This window comes from Gambusia affinis, linkage group LG13 (assembly GCF_019740435.1).
Source record: "Gambusia affinis linkage group LG13, SWU_Gaff_1.0, whole genome shotgun sequence".
NCBI lineage: Eukaryota > Metazoa > Chordata > Actinopteri > Cyprinodontiformes > Poeciliidae > Gambusia > Gambusia affinis.
Window position 1 is genome coordinate 27,149,957 of NC_057880.1, and position 14,637 is coordinate 27,164,593.

General features: G+C 47.5%; 1 protein-coding gene across 1 annotated transcript; it reads right to left on the minus strand.

The window, feature by feature from the left end:
- Positions 1 to 1,211: 1,211 nt before the first annotated feature.
- tbc1d12a (TBC1 domain family, member 12a) lies at positions 1,212 to 14,010 on the minus strand. Its single transcript, XM_044136969.1, has 13 exons — positions 12,734 to 14,010; positions 8,275 to 8,404; positions 5,822 to 5,934; positions 5,664 to 5,746; positions 5,475 to 5,592; positions 5,301 to 5,407; positions 5,127 to 5,210; positions 4,951 to 5,045; positions 4,814 to 4,885; positions 4,602 to 4,730; positions 4,396 to 4,505; positions 3,778 to 4,036; positions 1,212 to 3,708 (listed from the first exon to the last, which is right to left on the minus strand). The coding sequence occupies exons 1-13, from the start codon at positions 13,693 to 13,695 to the stop codon at positions 3,634 to 3,636; spliced, it is 2,337 nt and encodes a 778-aa protein (XP_043992904.1). The 5' UTR covers positions 13,696 to 14,010; the 3' UTR covers positions 1,212 to 3,633.
- Positions 14,011 to 14,637: the final 627 nt, after the last annotated feature.

The window sequence follows — 14,637 nt, forward strand, 5'->3', positions numbered from 1 at the left end:
CCTCATCCGCTCCATGCCAGGCGGCTCTCCTTTGCCCTGACCTCCCCGCCTCCTGCTGGGGCGTCTCAGAGGCCCTCAGGGGCCCCGCTGGGCTCCTTCTTCCTCTCTGGCCCCGTCTCTTCAGGAAAGACCTCAGACTGCTGCCAAATAGCTTCCCCGGCCCCATGTCGGCCCCGCTCCTCGTCCTTCACAGGCCTCGGAAATGCCTGAGGCCCCTGGGCGAGGGACCCTGCCGCCGCGGGGCCTTCACACGCCGTTTGAATCAGCGTGGAGACAGAGATCTGCAGCCAGCTGAGGTTAGCAGTTCAGCTCTCCAGTGACGAGTTTAATTAGATCAGAAGAGCTCAAACCGAGTCGACAACTTCTGTCGCTTCTGTCAGAAGAAACTTTTATTCTAGGAACTTGACAACCTGAGAACAAAAATATTTTTGTTCAGTGAGCTGGAAAACAAGAACTGTGTAAAAATGACAGAAACATCTCCCAGGGCCTGCTCTGAACTATTTCATTCATTCATAGATTAGCAGCAGAACAGTGGAGTGTTAAACCAGGTCCTCTGGCTCCACCTTGTGGCAGCAGCTGCGCACTGCAGCCTGCTGGTGTTTTCTTTCCTACCAAGGAAACCAACTTCTCTCAAAACCGCTGCAGACTTCTCACATTCTCCACATCCGACTTTAGAAACAAATAAAAGAATAAAACAACGCAGCAGGAAACAGCAGCAACAAACAAGGAGCAACAGGAGTAAAATGATCCAGGTGGAAAAAATGATTTACCAAGATGGAAACTGATAGAACTGAAGTGAAGTTCCTTTAGTGAACACAGGACTGCTTTTATCCTATTGAACTGGTTTCTTCCTGTTAAATGAGTTTTTACTCTCCACTGTCGCCACATGTATTCTCAGTTTGAGGGACAAGAACTTGTCGGATGTCGCCCCCTGCTGGTCCAGGAGGAGTTACTGCTGCTGAGTTTCCTTTGATAGAAACTTTTTAAACTACTTTGAATAAATAATTACTAATCAAGTACTGTTTGTGATTTCATTGAAATGACTTTTGTGTTGTATAAATAAACATAATTTAATTAATGTTTTAGTTGGACATTTACAATAACTAAACCAAAGACAGCAGTGATTTTTACCTTATTCTATCAAGGTCGGATGAAGTTTGTTGTGAATGTTGGTGGTCATAATGTTTTGGCTGATGGAGGCCAGTCCAGAGTCAGATTGCTTAGATGTTTATTTACACATCAGACTAGCGGCGTCATATGAAAAAGAACATTTTTACAGTTTATTTACATCAACTGTAAGGCATTATGGGAAAATACACTGAAGTGAAACAGAAGCTAAATAAACAAACAATAAAATATAAAACAGCTGAAACGTTTAAATAATAAAACATGTTGATGGAATAAGTTCAGTTTGAAGTCGACGTGGGAGAGAAAGTGGATTCTGTTAGTGAAACACAAGCAGAGACCAGAACCGGGACCAGAACCGGGACCAGAACCGGGACAAACTAATCTGGGTCCGGATCAGTAGAAAATCTTTGTAGTTTTTAATCCATTTTAGTTTCATTTGAATAATTTAATAATTTACAGTTTAATACTTTAAACGTCAGAGCGTCTGCTGCCGGTACCGAAGGTCCGTCTGGTCGGGTTAGTGTTGATCCGGAACCAACACGAAGCGGGTTGATCCAGATTCTGATCGGTAAAGATTCACACTTTGGTTGAGTTTTATTTTGAAAGAACCACTTCCTGCCTGAAGCTTCTAGTGTTGAACAACCAGGTTCTGGGTTCTTTACCTCCAAACAGAACCAGAACCAGAACCACCGACATGTTCCTGGAAACAATGACCCTTCCTCCGATGCTCTCCAGGTGTGAAAAGGTCAAAGGTCAAAGGTAATTTATCTGGTTCAGAACTTTAAATGTGAACAGGAACCAGTTCAGGTTCTTGGATTTAAAGGTCCTGGTGGTTCTGCTGGTCCGATCGGGTCCACCCTGTTCCCAGTAGAACCAGCATTGGTTCAGACTGTGGAGGTGAGAAAACCCAACTGGTGTTTGGGTTCAGAGAGCGAAACGGAACCATGGAGGAAACGGACCGGAGAGGAACCACGGTGTCAACCAGAACCAGGACCAGAACCAGAACCAAGATCAGGATCAGAACCAGAACTAGGACCAGGACCAGTACCAGAACCAGAACCAGGACAAGGACCAGGACCAGGACCAGAACCAGAACCAGGACCAGAACCAAGATCAGCATCAGAACCAGGACCAGAACCAGGACCAGGACCAGAACCAGGACCAGGACCAGGACCAGTACCAGTACCAGAACCAGGACCAGAACCAGAACCAGGACCAGGACCAGAACCAGAACCAGGACCGGTACCAGAACCAGAACCAGAACCAGGACCAGGACCAGAACCAGAACCAGGACAAGGACCAGAACCAGAACCAGGACCAGTACCAGAACCAGAACCAGGACCAGGACCAGAACCAGAACCAGGACCAGGACCAGGACCGGTACCAGAACCAGGACCAGAACCAGAACCAGGACCAGGACCAGAACCAGAACCAGAACCAGGACCAGAACCAGAACCAGGACCAGGACCAGAACCAGAACCAGGACCAGGACCAGGACCAGGACCAGAACCAGGACCAGAACCAGAACCAGAACCAGGACCAGTACCAGAACCAGAACCAGGACCAGAACCAGAACCAGGACAAGGACCAGGACCAGGACCAGAACCAGGACAAGGACCAGGATCAGAACCAGAACCAGGACCAGAACCAGGACCAGAACCAGGACAAGGACCAGGACCAGGACTAGAACCAGGACCAGGACCAGTACCAGAACCAGGACCAGAACCAGGACCAGGACCAGGACCAGAACCAGGACCAGAACCAGGACCAGAACCAGAACCAGAACCAGGACCAGGACCAGAACCAGGACCAGGACCAGAACCAGAACCAGGACCAGGACCAGAACCAGTACCAGAACCAGTAGGAGTGTTTGGACTTGCAGCTCGGTGGGAATGTTGGAGCCCAGCATCAATGTGCTGCTGGTGATGAGTTCAATGAACAGGAAAAAATCAGATTTTTCAGCATCCGACCTGCTGATGGGATTAAACCCATCAGAGCTCATGGATCGGATCCGTTTGGGTTTTTAACAATATTTAGATGGTAGTTATGATTAAAATGTGTTCTTCAGGGACTCTCTCGCTCTTCCTCAGTATTTCTGCTTCTTCATCGTCGCTGATTCACATGATCTCAGGGTCAACCCCCCCCAACCCGATGGAGCGGCTGCTGCTGAACTCTGGGTGCTGGTGCAGGAGGAGCTCACAGTTTTACTCCTGGAAGGCGACCAGCAGGCGGGTCAAACAGAACCAGAGGGCCCGTCGGGATGGTTCCGCTGGGTTCTGCAGGAATAAAGTGCTGAGAGGAAATCTGGATCCAGAGGAAGCATGCAGCACATTCTGATGCGTCTGAATCCTTCATCTGGGATAAATACTGCTAAAGCTGGTCCAGGAACCCGGAGCAGGAAGTGGAGAGGAACTGGACCGGAGAGGTTCTGGAGCGGTTCCCCTCCCGGCCAGCAGAGGGAGCACCAGGAAGTCCAGCCGTCTCTGGATCCATGTCAGGGCAGCGTTAGCTCCTGAGAGCCGGGCTGCCAGACTTCTCCGCCTCTCTGACGTTCCCGTCCTTCATCACAGCGGAGAACACCTGCAGACAGGAAGCAGGAAGTTACACAGGAAGTGGCGCCGGTGCGATGCTGCGGGAGACGGAGCGGACCTGAGCCCAGCGGCGGTTCCGGCTGATCATGTGCGTGTTGGCCATGGCGGCGAACAGCGTGTGCGGCTGCAGGTCGTCGGGGAGACGCGTGAGGAACTGGGCGATGTGGATGAAGTCCATCTGCAGCAGGACGTCCTGGAAGAGGCGCAGGATCCCCAGGCCGGTCCGGAACAGGCTCTCCTCGCCGTCCCGGCAGAACACGTCCCAAACCCGGCACGCCACGTCCAGCGGGAGAGACTTACTGTAGAGCGTGAAGATCCTGGACGGACCAGGCAGGGGAAATACAAAATATATATATATTTAAAAAATAATAATAATCATTTCATTTTCTATTTTATCTTTCCAATGTATAAAACATTTTAAATATTCTTTTGTTCTGGAAAAATAGACTTTTTCTCAAAATGGACAAATTTCTCAAAGACAGTTTTTGAAAAATGTCCCGTATCAAATTCTTATAATATGGGACAGAAATAAGTTCAAAAAATATATTAAAAATGCTAAATATATTTTTATATATATAAATAAATAAAAGTTTTTAAAAATAACATTTTTTATATTTTTTTAATTTTGAAAAAGAATTATCTTTCTCTATATGTACATTGAGAATAAAAGCCTCACCAGTCGATCAGGTAGAGGTCAGGGGTCAAACTGTTGGTCTGGAAGTGGCTGAAGAGTCGAGGAAGATTCTCCTCAAAGAAAATCTCGAAGGCGGTGAAATACTTCAGCATCTGGAGTAGAGCAGAGAGACGGGTCAGTGGGTTCTGTGGGGTTCCGGTTTGGTTCCGGTTTGGTTCCGCTGGTCTCCATGGTAACCGTGCCCTCACCAGCTCGTGGTCCACCCTGAAGAAGGCCATCTGACACGGCTTGTTGAGCAGGTTGGCGAAGGTGATGAAGGCCTCGGCTTCCTCCAGGTTCAGGATCAACACGGCGGCGATGAACGACATGCCCTGGACCTGCGACACACAGAACCGGGTCGGACCGGGTCGGGACACACGGAGCCTATCGGAACCGATCCGGTTCCGGAGGGCGGACTCACGTAGCCGATGTCGGGTCGGTAGCAGGTGTAGGCTCCCAGCACGCTGTGCAGCAGGTCGTGGTACGGCCCGCCCTGCGGACAGAACACAAACGGGTCAGAGCGAGCCGGGCCCGGCGGCGCCGCTGCAGGTCCGGTACCTTCTGGAAGATGAAGAGAGACGGGAAGGTTCTGGAGATGTCCAGCTTGATGAGGTCCAGACTGGACTCCCGGTCCGCCAGAGACGCTCCTCCGTCTGCAGAGAAACAGAACCAACCGGGATGAGGCGGCCCGCCGACCCGGGTCGGAACAGAACCTTCAGAACCAGGACCGGTACCGCTCTCGTTGTCGTTGACCGAGCTCGTCTCGCTGTAGCTCCTCCACTTCTCCTTGGCTCTGGACAGGAAGATCTCATACAGTTCTACAGAGACAACCAGAACCGGGCCTTAGAGACCCAGAACCAGAGAGGAGCAGACAGAACCCAGACCCAGACCCAGAACCGGGTCGGTACCTGCTGTGATGTTGAGCTCGTTGCCGATGGCCAGGCTCCAGACTCGCCCTCGGACTCCAGGAGGAAGGCCCTGCCACCAGAGGTCCCGGACCCGCCTCGTCCCCTTCCTGAGCACACACACTGGGTGAGCTGCTGACCCCTGACCCCGCTGACCCCCGACCCCGCAGCACCTACATGGCGTCCCAGTGCGGCAGGATCTCGGTGTTCCAGACCACCATGGCGTTGGAGATGCTGTCCTCCTGCCGGTGTCTCTCCTTCATCTGGCGCTTCTTCTTCTGGGCGTCCTTCATCTCTGGAGACAGGAGGTCAGAGGTCAGGGCGCAGTACCTGAATGTCCTGGAGGTCAGAGGTCAGGGAGCTCACCTCTCCTCTTGGCTCCGGCCACCATCTCCTCGTACTCCAGCTTGTGTCTCTGCGTCTCCTCCAGGGATTTGGCCGGCAGGTTCCTGAGGACAGACAGAGGACAGTCAGCCGGCCCGACCGTCGTCACGGCGACTCAGGGTGGTTCTGACGGGACTCACGACGGCCGGTCCTCCAGAATCAGAGCGGTGGTGGACAGAGGCTCAAACTCCAGGTTCTTCCTCCTCCCTGCAGCCGGGGGGCGCTGTGGACACGGCGAGTCCTCGTCCTCCTGCTGAGGACACAGACAGACAGCGGCTGAAACCCAAACGGTTCTGGACGGAGACACCGGAGCGTCCCTGCATGCCGATGAGGACACGTCCAGCTCCTGATGAATGGACCCGTCTGTACGGAACAAGGAGCGACTGATTCAGACCAGGACAGCTGCACACCAACAACAACATCCTTTCACAGCGCCGCTTCCACCTCCGGCCAGCAGGGGGAGACAGAGGAGGACAGGATCAGACCGACAGGCTGCAGGTTCATCTGACCGGCAGAACCCGGGTCTGGATCAGGAATCCCAGGAAATAAAGGAGAGATCGTCCTTCCACACAGTTTAATGCCTGAAAACTCTGATTCTTTTTTCTGCAACAGGTGATTAGAAACTGAACCGTCTCACCTGGTTCCACTAAATAACCAACATCACCTTTATTTTCCTTTTCCCTTCCTCTTTCTGTTTTTCTATTTCTCTTTTCTCTGTTTTCAAATTGTCATCCTTTTTGTTTTTTTCCAGTTTCTCTCCTTTTTCCTTTTTCCAATCCCTTGTTTTTCTCCTTTTTTCTTTCTCTCTTTCCTTTGATATTCTCCTCTTTTTAATTTTCTTTTCTCTCCCTTTTTCTACTATTTTCCTTATTAAAGCCTTTTCTTTTTTTTTCTTTTCTTTCCTCAGTTTTTTTCCTTTTGTTTCGTTCTTCCAATGTTTTCTCTTTTCATTTTTTATTTTCTCCTCGTTTTCTGTTTTCCATTTTCCTTCATTTTGTCCTTCATGTTTGAACATCCTGTCAGAATTTACGCCTCCATTAAAAGGATCAGAGTCTGGTTGGCGTTCTGACCCGGTTCTACTCAGCAGAACCAACACATAAACCCGGCTGAGCTTTAGGTCCAATCATCGGTTCCCACTCAGAGAGTCTCAGATGTTTCTGTTTCTTCCCTGGAGTAGAAAACATCCGTCTGTCCTGTAATCACATCTGGGATCGCCGTGGCGACCGGGATCACCGCCATCTTCCTCCTCCTCCTCTTCCTCCTGACGTGTCAGCTCCTCTCCGCCAAGCCACATGTGGCGTCTGCTTCCCCCCCTGAGTCATGTGACCTGAGCAGAAACAGCAGCAGCTGCCAGACGCTGTGAGCAGCAGGAAGAGTCGCGGCGGCCATGTTGCTGCTGATCGCCCCTAAACACCAACCCAGCAGGGAGAGAGAGAGGGTGGAGTGTTGTTGTTATGATCAGCCTCATCTACAGCCGCCTCCATGTGCCGGTCGCTTAGCAACCACCAACACCTCCACTAAACCCATTTACAGACCCAGTTGAGCCGTGAAAACAGGCGGGAACCGGACCGGACCGGACCGGACCGGACCGCAGGTGGTCCGGATGAAGAACCAGCAGCAAACTGGTTTCCATGGGAAACGGGTTTGGTGTTTTTGTTCCACTGCTAATAAAATCCAGCTGTGGATTTACACACTGCACTGCAAAAACAGTAAAACTCAACAAGTATTTCTGAGAAAGTTTTCTGGAGCAAAAATCTAGAAACACTTGAAATAAGAAAAAACTTGTTTAAAATCTATTTTCACCAGAACATAGGAGTCAATACTTTCTTTACTTTTTAATTTTTATCACTTATTATTTTAGTAAATTAATTAATTACTTACATCACTCATGATATATATTTTATTAATTTGATCGCTTATGGTTATATTTATGTTTTTAATATTTAACACATCTCCCCTTGGGATGTTTTATTCTATTTTAATCTGTTTTATTCTATTATAGCATTAAATAAAAACTGAAGTTAAACGTGAAATAATCTGCCAAGACATTTTAATTTATAATATGATTAAAATGTATTTTTCCCCCAGCAGATTATTTCCCTTATAAGTATTATTATTCGTCAATATTAAAGAATTATTGACTTAAACAAACATCTATATGCTGCTGAAAGGTTATGTTTAAGTTAGTTTTGTATTTTTAAAGTGTAATAAGACATTTGGAAAAGAAACTGCACCAAAATATTTGAAAAGATTTGTCATTTCGTTTTTGCAGTGTAATGACGTTAAAAGCTGGTTTGGTTCTGTTGAGGCAGTATCATGCTGTGGGATTGGATAAGTGGCTCCAGCGAAGCTCATTTCCTGTTTTGTAAAACAACATCTGCTCACATGTTTTCACCAAGACAACGGAAAACAATCCGGACCTGTTCTGGACCGGTCTGCTCTGTGGGACACCTGGAGGTCAGTTTACATTCAGAAAGAAAAACAGGAAACTTGTTTCCATGGAGACATGAACAATAATATGAGCAGATTAGTTTCAGACATTTAGATGCATCTCCTGTTTAAATCAGACGAGTTGATTTGAGTCCAGACCAACCTGCTGAGGCGTCATGGCCGCCTCTCCGCTCTGGTCCTCCTCTCTGGCCTCTGACTTGCTGAACAGTCGCCATCCTGTTGCATTGTGGGACGCTGCCTTGGACTCTTTGGGTTTTCTAGTAAACAGGCTCCTGAAGGACAGAAGGAAACTGTTTTTAAAGTTGATTTGATTTAAACAATGAACAACATTCAAGCAGTCGGTTCGTTTGTTTCCAGTGATTTGATCTCTGAGCCCCACAGGAAACATCCAGATCTGCTCCTCTGGTTTCAACTGGAAACGTGTTAAATATCGTTTTTCTAAAATTATTCTATTCCAGCAACTAAATATCCAGCAACCAACATCGACTGAAATTCACCTCATTAAAAAAACAAATAATTTTATTCTTCTTTTAATGTAGGCGAGTTACTAAACAGCAGCTTGTTTCCTAATTAACCAAAAAGAAGTGACAATGTCAGTGTGATGATTCCCATTAGCATGTCATCATTAGCTGGATAGCTGCAATGCTAGGTTAGCCTTTAGCTAGCCTGTTTGGAGGTTAGGACTTTAATTTAAACCTCAACTTGTTTTGGAGAATTTGCTTTTTAAAAACTATATTCTTTCATTTTTTCTTGATAAATGTTTTGTCTTTTGAACAAAGTAACATTAAAATGTTGCAGTGTTTTAAAACAGTCATCCTGTAGTTCACCAGCAGTCAGAGGAGAGGCTACAGATTAAAAATCTCTAAATGATGTTTGAGCTACAAGTTAGTTTCCATTTCTCAGAGTTTTACACAGAACCTTCTTCTGAACGATGGTAAAACTTTTAAAACAACCAAAAGCTGCTAAAATGTATAAAGAAAGAACTTTTCTAAATTCAGCATGTCAACCTGTTTCAGTTGGTCGTTTCCTGAAGAGAACAAGCAGACTGAACCAAACTACAGAAAATCGTTTCAGTTCCTTAAACTAAAGTTAAGCAATGTCTGCGGTTACAAACAAAGGTTGGTATTTGTGCAGCGGCAGCAGTTTGTGCTCTGATGTTAACAACTTTAGTGGAAAAATGAGTGAAAAAGCAGCGAGATCAACACTTTTACCTTCCCTTCAGTGGAAAAGTCCAGATCAGCTGATGGGAGGCATGAAGAGGAGAAACCAGGAGGATTTATGGAGAACGGTGCTAAACGTCTCCATGGAAACGGTTTCTGCTCACCGGAAAGTTCATCCTGACCTTTAGATGTGACCCCAGCACGGTGGAGTCAGTAGGAAACTGTGTGGGTTTCCAGGAGACGACGACCCAAAGGCTGACCTGAGGGAGTCATGTGACCCTAACGAACCAATCAGAGATTGTTCTGGAGAAACAAGTTCAGGAAACAAAACGAGTCCAGAAGTTTTCTACTTATTGAACTAACAGAAATCTGTTGGTGATTAGTTTGAACCGCTTTCTGGACTGGAGCGCTAACACAGAGTTAGCATTAGCTGATGATGTCAACAAAGACACTTTGCTTACAGCCTCCAACGGATCCAGAACCTCGTTTCAATAAGCTGGACAGACCCGTTACAACGGGAAAGGAACCAAAACGGATCAGTTAGTGTCAGTGTGGGATTTTTAGCTGCTTCCATTCACTGCTACGCTAGGAGGAAACTTTAAGGACAAAATCCCCGAGTTTAAAGAATTCAGAGGCCAAAAAAAAGCATCTTTTACCTGAACAACAATAAATAAAATATGTAATATTTCATGTCTGTCTTAACTTTTACAACCATTTATTTTTGGGGGCTTAATATTTTCCATTTTTTAAGAATATAAAATGTTTTTAAATTATTGTCAGAACAGAAAATGAAGAATTTTTTTCTACAAACTTTGCTGTATGTAGTTAAAAATAACGGATGGATGTGACTACATCTGTTTTAAAACCTGCCAGATGTTTGTGATTAAACTTATTATGAGATAAAAACAATAAAATTCTTTGTTGTTCTTAACATTTCCTATTTAAGAAGAAATCAGATTTCATCCTAAAATATTACAGAACGTGTCGGAGGGCCGAACTGCGGTCAGAGCCTACACAAAACAATCCAAGGGCCACAAAAGGCCCTCGGACCTCATGTTGGACCCCCAGCCGTCCGAGGCAGAGCCCGACAGAAACCAACCGGCGCTCTAGTGATGTAAATCTGCTGTACTTTGACTAGACTCCAGCAGCGTCTGTTTCTGAGTGAAACCAGTGTGGCGTCACCTGGGCTGAACCGGGCCCAAACAGAACCAAGTCTTCCTCTCCATTGTTCCACATGTGGCTGTGATGCAACAAGTGAAACAGAACCGGATCAGAAACAGGAAGTTGAACTCTGAGTCAGTTGTTACTGAGTGGAAGGACAGCTGGTCCCACTCAGAACCACGACTGGTTTAACTGGACACCAACAGAACCGGCTCCACCAAGCTGAAACCCAAATGCTGCTGAGTGTTAGTCGGATCAGAACCGGAGCTCCTGGCCTTCATTCCTCTGTCTGCCTGGATTTCCTGCGGCTCTGTGTGAAATTCCAGCCAGCTGCTCTGGCCCGGGTCCAAACCAGCAGCACCGCTCCGGCAGATGGAGATTTAACTCCACACCTGCCGGTCCCGGTCTGCAGAACCATCTGGTTCTGGTTCTGGTTCTGGTTCTGGACGAATCAACATGAAAATAAAACATTTCAGATGAAATGATGAAAAACTCATTAAAATGATTTTCATGGTTTTATTCATCAGTTCTTTGGGTTCTGGTAACAGGCGGTTCTGAATGCGTATCGGCCGACGTTCTGGATCAATCGCTTGCAGAACAAGTCGGTTCTGAACTCCAGACAGAATCCAGATGACGATCAGAACCGCCCTCTCTGTCTGGACCGGACTGCTCTGACAGAACCAGGCAGTACTGGAGCTCAGAGGAAGGCTTTCATTACAGATACTTAAACGGGTCGGGTCGGTTCTGGTCTTCATGATCCCATGACTGTGAGCTGCTGAGGAGCACAGAACATGTGATCGGACCTGAAGCAGAGCGGACGGTTCTGCTCAGTTAAACGGTCTGGATCAAATCAGAAAGTTCTGGTCCAAATGAACCGTAAAAGTTCTTTTAATGCAGAACTTTGTGTTAATTGTTGCTTCAATAATGTTATTTTGTTGATAAACATTTTGGTTCTGCTCGTTTGGACTCAGTTCAGGATAAAACCCGACCTGAACCCGACCTGAACCCGACCCAGTCAGCGTTAACTCGGAACCTGAACTGCTGACTCGGGTCTTCTTGCTTCTGTTCTCTACAAATAAAGTTCAGCTGAAAACAGTTGAGAGGATTAAAGTGATCGGATCAGAACCAAACCATCACAATAACTATTATTAGATTTTATAATCTAGTTTATTTATTGTTTTTGGTTGTTTTGTTTATTTATTTTGCATTTTTATTCCATTTTCACTGAAAATGATCTGAAATCTAAAATATTATCATTTATTTCTATAAGTTGTGGAATTATAAACCATCCAGTAAAACTTGTCCAGTTTTCTCACTGAATAAATTTAATCTGTCACATAAATAAAACCTGCAGCAGCCGAGTTCTGGAGCAGAGGGAACTCTGGGTCGGTTCAGCAGAACCCGGCTGGTTCTGCAGCAGACAGACTGACTGACAGGTTCGGATGTAGAAACTGAAATTATTACTGAAGTAATAATTAGATGATAAAACTCATGTTGACATTTAGAGCAACACTGGACCCATCAGAACCAGAACCAGCTGGTATTCTGAAGGATCTGCAGCCGTTTCCCTCAGACTGGATTTGATTATATTTGGTTTCCAGACTGAATCTGAACTTTATCCAGGTGGGTCTGATGGTTTCAGTCCAGAACCATGGGTCCAGATTCTGCAATCAGAACCGGGTCTGGGCTCCTTTTGCATAAATTCCTGCATCAGTGCAGCGTGGCACGGTTCTGCTGAGGTTCTGGACACCAGATTGCTCTGCTGGCTGCCTTCAGGTCGTCTGCATCGTCGGTTCTGGTGTCGCTCATCCTGACTTCTGAAAACCCAGTGGACCAGAACCAGCAGACGACCTGGCGACCCAGATCATCACTGATAGTGGAAATTTCATACTGGACTTAAAGCAACATGATTTCTGGTCCTCCAGATTCAGGAACTCTGACATGAAAACTGTGTGACTTTGGACCTCTGAGTATCGGTCCAGTTCTGGTTCTGGTTCTCCTCAGCCCAGATCAGAAGCTTGAAGCCCAGGTTTAGGATCCATCTGAGTATAGTGGATCTAGATGTTCTGACTAATCTACCCTTTGAAGTGGAAGGTTTGTTTTGCATCTTTTTGACTACATTTCTTCCTTCCACTGAACTTTCCACGATAAACGTCTGGCTCTCTGTGAACAACCAGTTCTGTTAGAAATGACTTTTAGTGCTACTTGGAAGTCAAACCTGCTCCTGGTGGAACTGGACCTGGTTCCTGGAGGGGTTAAAGATTAAACCCGGACCCTCACCTGGTGAAGAAGTCAGCGATGCCGAACCTTTTGGGCATCACTTTCAGCTCCGAACCCTCGGTCTCCTCGCTCAGCTTGTCCGGGGCGCTCTGCCTCCGACCCGCCTCGGGGTCAAAGTTGAACCCCCCGTCCTCATCAGGGGACAGCGGGGTGGCGTCACAGCTGCGGGACACGCTGGCTGCGGGGTTAGTCCTCAGACTCTGCGGCCTGGCGGGAACATCCGGGTCACCGAGCGGCTCCTCGTCCTCCTGCCGGGTGTTGGGGTCGGACAGCGGGCTGGACGGGCAGGGCGACGCGGGGCCGGGGCTCGGTTCCGGGGTAGATAGTGGGCCGGATGTGGGGTCGCCCCAGCTGGGGGAGCGATTCCGCCTGAACCCAGGGTCAGAGTGTCTGTTTACAGGGAAGTAATCGGAACCGGGCCACTCAGAACCGGGGCCAATTATGTGCAAACCACCGTTAGCTACTTTCACCTCCTCACAGCCCAGCTCACATTGACCCAGTGTCTGACCCAGACACCGGACCGCCGCCTCAGGACTGTCAGCTATCCCGTTGGACATGTTTACACCCGCGGGGGTCCGGTTCGGTCTCCCTGAACAAGAGCGTTGGTTCTGGGGGGGAGAAGAGTCTCCTTCCTCCTGTGGCGCAGCTGGACAGGAAGCGACCGGACCTCCTGCTTCCAGGAAAAACCCGTTCACACCGCCCAACACCACCGGGCCGGACAGGTACCCGTCCTCCGTAGCCACCAGTATGATCTCCGGGTCTCTGGCTGCGTTCCTCCCGTGTAAATCCACCGGATTCCGGGTGCATCCCGCCGCCTGACCCCCGCTGACACCGGCCAGCAGCGTCAGGCTGCGCTCCTTCAGTGTCCTGGGACCCGGTTTCTCCTCCAAACCCACCGGCTCATCTTCGTTTTCGTTCAGATCCACAGAAACCGAGCCTCCGTTCTCATTCGGCGTTTCCATGACCCCCTCAGTCCGCCACAGACGCCTCGACCCCGGCCGTAAGATCCTCCGGCTCGGTGGGCCGAACTCCGCAGCAGCTTCTGTTGTTCTCCGAGGATCCGGCTACCATTTTAACCGGAGGGACACCACAGGGTTACCGGGCTCTGACCGGGTCTACTGGGCTCATATTTGGGTTCAGAACCTGAAGTATTCGGTCCGTGGAGGAAAGAGGAACTCGGTGCCGGCTGGAAGATTAATTAAATCCCTTCAGCTTGTTGCTGCGGCAACATTCCTCTGACCGCCCAGCGCCATCTTTAACATTCCCCAACAATGACGTCAATCTGACCCAAATAAGCTCACAGCGACACCCGGTGTTCACTCTGTGTAACTGCCTCCCTCTGCTGGGCACTGTGTGGAACTACAACAGAATTACCCCGTTAAATCAGACAGAAGCTTCCAGCTTCCTTCATAAGAAAAGATTCAGCTACAAAAAAATTAAACATTCAAAATACATATAAATTATTATGAATGTTAAGGATATGAACCATTCTTAAGTGGTGAAACATCAGTCTTGAAAAAGTATTCATAAATGTCAAAATTCTTTATGTGGTGCATAGTTGGGAAGTAGCAAAATTAATTCAAGTGTCTCTTATTGGAAACTTTAAAAAGTGTTGTGCATACCATACCTTTATTTTGATAACCCAAATAAAGTCTAGTGCAACCAGTCAGTCTGTAAAAACATCTATTCTGGTTTATTAGTGAACATCAGTGAACAAACGGCACCATGAAGACCCAGGAACGCAGTGAGGCTGTTATCTGTAGAGGTTCAAAGCTGGTCTTAGTGAATGGCGCTCTGTAGCACCAACCTGAATATAAAACCATTTGTATCCAGGATGTGTGGGATCTGTAGATATTAAAATTAACTTTTCAATAGCATTCTAATTAATTGAACCATAAAACAGA

Bases quoted from the DNA above. Each gene is read 5' to 3' on its own strand.
- tbc1d12a (XM_044136969.1), bottom strand. From the start codon at position 13,695: ATGGAAACGCCGAATGAGAACGGAGGCTCGGTTTCTGTGGATCTGAAC. The intron at 5,935-8,274 runs GTTGGTCTGGAC...CTGTGTCCTCAG, and splicing joins CGGCCATGACGCCTCAGCAG to CAGGAGGACGAGGACTCGCC. The intron at 5,593-5,663 runs GTGAGCTCCCTG...TCCTGTCTCCAG, and splicing joins GGCCGGAGCCAAGAGGAGAG to AGATGAAGGACGCCCAGAAG.